Consider the following 4593-nt stretch of genomic DNA (forward strand, 5'->3'; position numbering starts at 1 on the left):
CCCCCCCATCTTCCCCGCGCCTTCCAGTCGTTACGCCCGCAGCGTCGTCGGCTTGTGTGTACCGGAGTGTCGGGTCCACTCCCGCCTCGCGGGTGACGTCCTGGACCCGGCCGGGCGGCCGGTGTGCCCGCCGCGCCTCGCCCCTGCCTCGCGTCCGAGTGCGCGGAGCGGTGCGGAGCGGCCGGCCGGCCGGCGGATAGGAGGTGGGGCGCTGCGCGGGGGGCGCGGCGTGCAGCTCTGGGCTCCCCGCCCTGGCCGGGCCGGGCCGCGGCTCAGTCTCTCGTCGTCCGGGCCGACCCTCGGGTCCCACCGGCAGGTCCTGTCCCCCGTCGTCCCGCGGGCCGAGTCCACCCACGACACGGCCGCACCTGCGCCGCGCACCTGTGCCGCACCTGCGCCCCGCTGGCGATGTGAGCCGTGCACCTCTGCCTCTGCGCCGCTGAGCGCCGCTGTGCGCCGCCGGCCGGGGAGGCGCGCTGCGTTGCGCGGGTCAAGCCCGTGGAGGCGGAGTCAGTCCGCCCCCCCGCGGGGCCAGCTCCAGCGCTCCCGCCCGTGGGGGTGGAGGGGGTAGCGCGGCTCCGGCAGCTCCGGCGGCTCCGGGACCCCAGCCGCCCCTGCCCCTGCGCGGGGCTGCCCCGCCCGGCCCCGCCCGGCCCCGCCCCGGGCGCAGCCTGGCCCGTAGCCTGGCGCAGCCCCCTCGCTGCACGTGCAGGCACTCCGCGGCCCGCAGGAGAGCATCGCGGACGCCACGCCACTGCGCGTCCAGGATCACGTTCGGGAGCTGGACCGGCGCGTCCCGCGCCCAGCGCCTCTCGCCCAGCAGCGTCTGCAGCGACACCTCAGGTCCCAGGATCGCCGCGCGCGCCCCGGCCGCCGGGATCAGCGACGCCTAGCCGACGCCGCCCGGTGCAGCCATGCTGGCCGCCATCATGGTCATCGCCGCCGCCGCGCTGCTCGGTGCATTCGCGCCCGTGCGAGGTGAGTGATTGCTTTCGTGTTCTACTTAGGTCTGGGTTCGAGAACTGTGTGACTCCAAAACACCTAGTACAAGAGAGATGTGCGAGGAATTGCATTAGATTGCAACAATTACCAAAGAAGTAAAAGGTACAAATTGTACGTTATTTCACACGAAAAACGATTGTGCGATAGTGTCCGTAACGTTAGCCAACCCTCCCTTTTCTGTGGCATCTTCACATCTTCATATATATGTTCTAATGTGCTGCGTGCCTTAATTCGTGACACTAGATTGAGTGATAGCGGCGGCCCAGTAGTGAGTTGAGAGGCACACAACTACTGAGCTGTATTCTGATCCCACGGGTTCTTCACTCACAAATCCGTCAACATCCTCCCCCAAAATTGAAAAAAAATCAATATCAATAAAAAAAATATGATAGCAATCAGAAACAAAATCAAAATAGTCAGGGAGAGTTACAATAAATCAGAAAAACCTGTGTTGGCTTCAAATTAACAGTGAAGTACCCCTCGGTCCTGACCTGTCGCACCAGCGTCGGTCCTCGCTGCTATAGGCGAGCCGCCCCACCCCTGCCTACTAATAGTCTGAGCAAACGCAATGATCAGTGAGCACACAGAGCACTTCCTGCGCCCGCGCCCGCGTCCTCCTCAACGGCGAACCGCAAAATGGAAAATTTGCAGTGAAAATAAGGCACCGTAAGGCGACGTAAAAACAAATGCACGCGTGCATCCCGTTGAAGTGGCTTCGACTCAGCCTGTTCGGCCGTGCTCCGTTTTCTTTAAAAAGTTATTGTGAAACATGTTTTCTACGGTGAAACTTGTAAAAATAAACCAGCCCCCTCATTGTTTATCTCTCCGTCACATTAGGCTGTCGTGCGCCGATAGTTTGGCATCCTTAGCGGGTGTTTCGATGGGCTCCCCCGCGAGCTCCCCCGGGGTTCTTTCTGCTTGGTGGTACCCCCCCTGGGCCCCCGCGGGTGCCCTCAGGTACCACCGGACCACCGCGCCGAGCCGAGGGAGGAGTATAAAACGTTTTTACTGCGGCGCCTCGTAAAACCATGAGCATATCGTCCTCACTTACACGGGGATCAGAATGGCACGGCGCGTCGGCCGGCGTGCGGCGGGCCAGGTCAGGTTCGATATGCAGATGCGGACGCGGGCACGGCCGCCCCGGCGGCCCGGGACCTGCGGGACACGGCGTCCGAGTACCGGCAGGGCACCGGCAGTCTGGGCACCCGGGGGGTGAGACTGCATTTCGGAACGACCCCTCCAAAAGAAAAGAAAATTTATGGTTCGTGTTTAATTGAATAAAACAAAAAAACTGGAAAAAACTTTTACGCGGTCATTCCCTCTCGGTCAAAAAAGTACGGCGGTCGACGGCGGTAGGTCGAGGTGCCATAAAATAGTATTATCATTCGGTAGGATCGGTATCGATGACATAGTGTGTTGCTTATTTCGAACATGTTGCGATAATTTTTATTTTCTCATATTCGGGAAGCCTCTTTTTGTAGCAAAAACCAATATTTAGTCTCGGCTTCAGACTTCCACACACTCCAGCCCCATCACTATTACCAAAGGTAATAATCACCAACCCAATTTGTAATTTCGTCTCACTTGCATTATTACAACTGTGCACTTTCCGAGTAAGAGTCCACCCCCCCCCCTTTTTCCACAGGCACCCCTCCCCAAGCCTCCGTCCCCCTCCTTGAAACTATTTTTGCGCGAAACAGAGCAGTTGTCTTCTTCCCGGCAGAAAATGTTTCGCTGTGCGGCGCGGCCTTGCACCGCGGTGCCCGCCGCCGCCGACCCGCCCGCCCGCCCGCCCGCCGACCGGCCGGTCGGCTTGCGGATTTGCTTCGCGGAACTGTTTACCTTGCCGCCAGGACGGCCCGCGTGGCCTGCAGCCCCTGCAGCGCGGCCTGCAGGCAGGCGGGCCAGCGGCGGCCGCCTGCAGGAGCGCTCTGGAATTCTAGGGCCTATTATTGGTGTGGTGTGGAGGCTCCGGGGCCGCGACTGGCCGGCCTCCTCGCGGCCGCTCCTGGTGACTGACGTCCCCCTCCCGCCTTGACTTTGTGACCGGGCACGGACCTCCGGGCACCTGTAAGGAAGGCCCTTGAGGCACCTGCAAGGACCTCCAGGGACATACGCCTCTGCAGGGTGATTACGCTGCTCAGTATAGCTAGTATTCTCTCTCTCTCTCCCACCTAATGCCATAGGCACCCATGTAGTGTGACAAGGTCGGAGGTACGAAAGCCCTAAAAACAAATCTCAGGTCGCACCCAGGACTCCAAAAAAGCCCTACGGCCGTCGGCAGGGCCCCCCAGCCCCAGCCGCCTAGATCAGATCCTCGACTCGTCCGTTCCGGAGCGGAGCTGCGCGGCGCGGCCGAGTGCATCGCTCTGGCCAGTGGGCCGTGGAAATGACATTACCGACTCCATTTCCCCGTGATCCTGGCGGTGCCTCCCGACACTAAAACGATGAGTGGCTAAAGTGGAGTGACAAAGGCGGTGGAGCTGCTCGGGGTAATAAGGCACGCGATCACCGGCCCGGGACCTAGCTGAATAAAAAAAACAACACTCGGACGGAAAAAAAAATACAAATTAAATTGTCTGGTTTCCGAATTGAGGTGCTCGCGACAAGCGCAGCGCAACGCGGTCTGGAGGGAATCGCATCATCACGGGTCGTTAGTGTTCTTCCTTCGCTCGATTTTGTTGTGTTTTTTTTCTCCGCCGTGTAGTTGCCTTGTAGGTAGCGGCAATATGCGCTCGACAAAAGAGAGGAGGAGGAGGAGGAGGAGGAGGAGGAGGAAGGAGGGGTCGAATAGCACTTCCGATTCATCGATGCCGATGAAGGAATAAAAAAGGAGACGAGAACGTTTTTGTTGACGAGCCTGCATTAGACTAACTTACTTAGCGCGGCGCAGGAAGAGACGGAGCAGGATCCTGAGAGGGAAAGGGATTGGGGGGGGGGGGCAGCGCTGCGGGGGCGGCAGCAGCAGCAGGAGCAGGAGGTCGTGCAGGAGAAGGAGCAGCACCAGGAGGAGCAGCAGAGCAGCGGGAGGAGCAGCAGCAGCACCATTAGCATGAGCAGCAGCATGTATTTAATGCAAATCACCAACAGTTGAGGTAACGTGACTACTGCTAGAGGTGTCGGAGCGGCGGGGAGGGGGGGGCGGTCTCAATCGCACACATGCAGCCAGCACGCGCGGCGCCCGATGACGCGGTCGCCCCGCGGAGGGGGCGTCGCGTCGTGGACAAAAGGACGCCCGCCGGTGCCGGGGCTGAATGACAGGAGCGGCCGTTCGACGGGGCGTGGGGCGGCGTGGAGCGCCTCATACCACCGGCGGCGGCGCAGTGTGGGACTCTCCCGAACAGCGCAGTAGACTTGAGTGTATCAGTCCATCGCACCAGGCTATTTTGCACACGCGCCCGCGAATATTAGAAGACTGTACTGCACTTAAGAGCTTCCGCAGAATTATTTTTTCTATTTTCCACTTTCTGTCGAATTTGGTCGTTTTGGGATCCAACAATGAAATATTTTTTGAAATCGACATTTGCCCGAGGACAAGGCAGCTTTCATATCCGCAGCGTATGAGGAAGAAGGGAATTGGCGGAGTGGAGG

At 59.9% G+C, this 4593-nt stretch overlaps 2 protein-coding genes across 3 annotated transcripts in view; both read left to right on the forward strand.

Moving 5' to 3' along the window:
• LOC113209528 (angiogenic factor with G patch and FHA domains 1) overlaps nt 1-4593 on the forward strand; it is a 32022-nt gene that overhangs the window by 25836 nt on the left and 1593 nt on the right. The gene's annotated exons all lie outside the window — the stretch shown is intronic.
• Nucleotides 256-4593, forward strand: part of LOC113209554 (follistatin) — a 22692-nt gene continuing 18354 nt past the window's right edge. The window contains exon 1 of the mRNA XM_052268029.1: nt 256-978. Within this exon, the coding sequence (XP_052123989.1) occupies nt 915-978 (64 nt within the window). The 5' untranslated portion in view covers nt 256-914. The remainder of the gene's footprint in view (nt 979-4593) is intronic.

This window comes from Frankliniella occidentalis, unplaced genomic scaffold (genome assembly GCF_000697945.3).
Source record: "Frankliniella occidentalis isolate FOCC.00 unplaced genomic scaffold, Focc_3.1 Scaffold63, whole genome shotgun sequence".
NCBI classification, from domain to species: domain Eukaryota; kingdom Metazoa; phylum Arthropoda; class Insecta; order Thysanoptera; family Thripidae; genus Frankliniella; species Frankliniella occidentalis.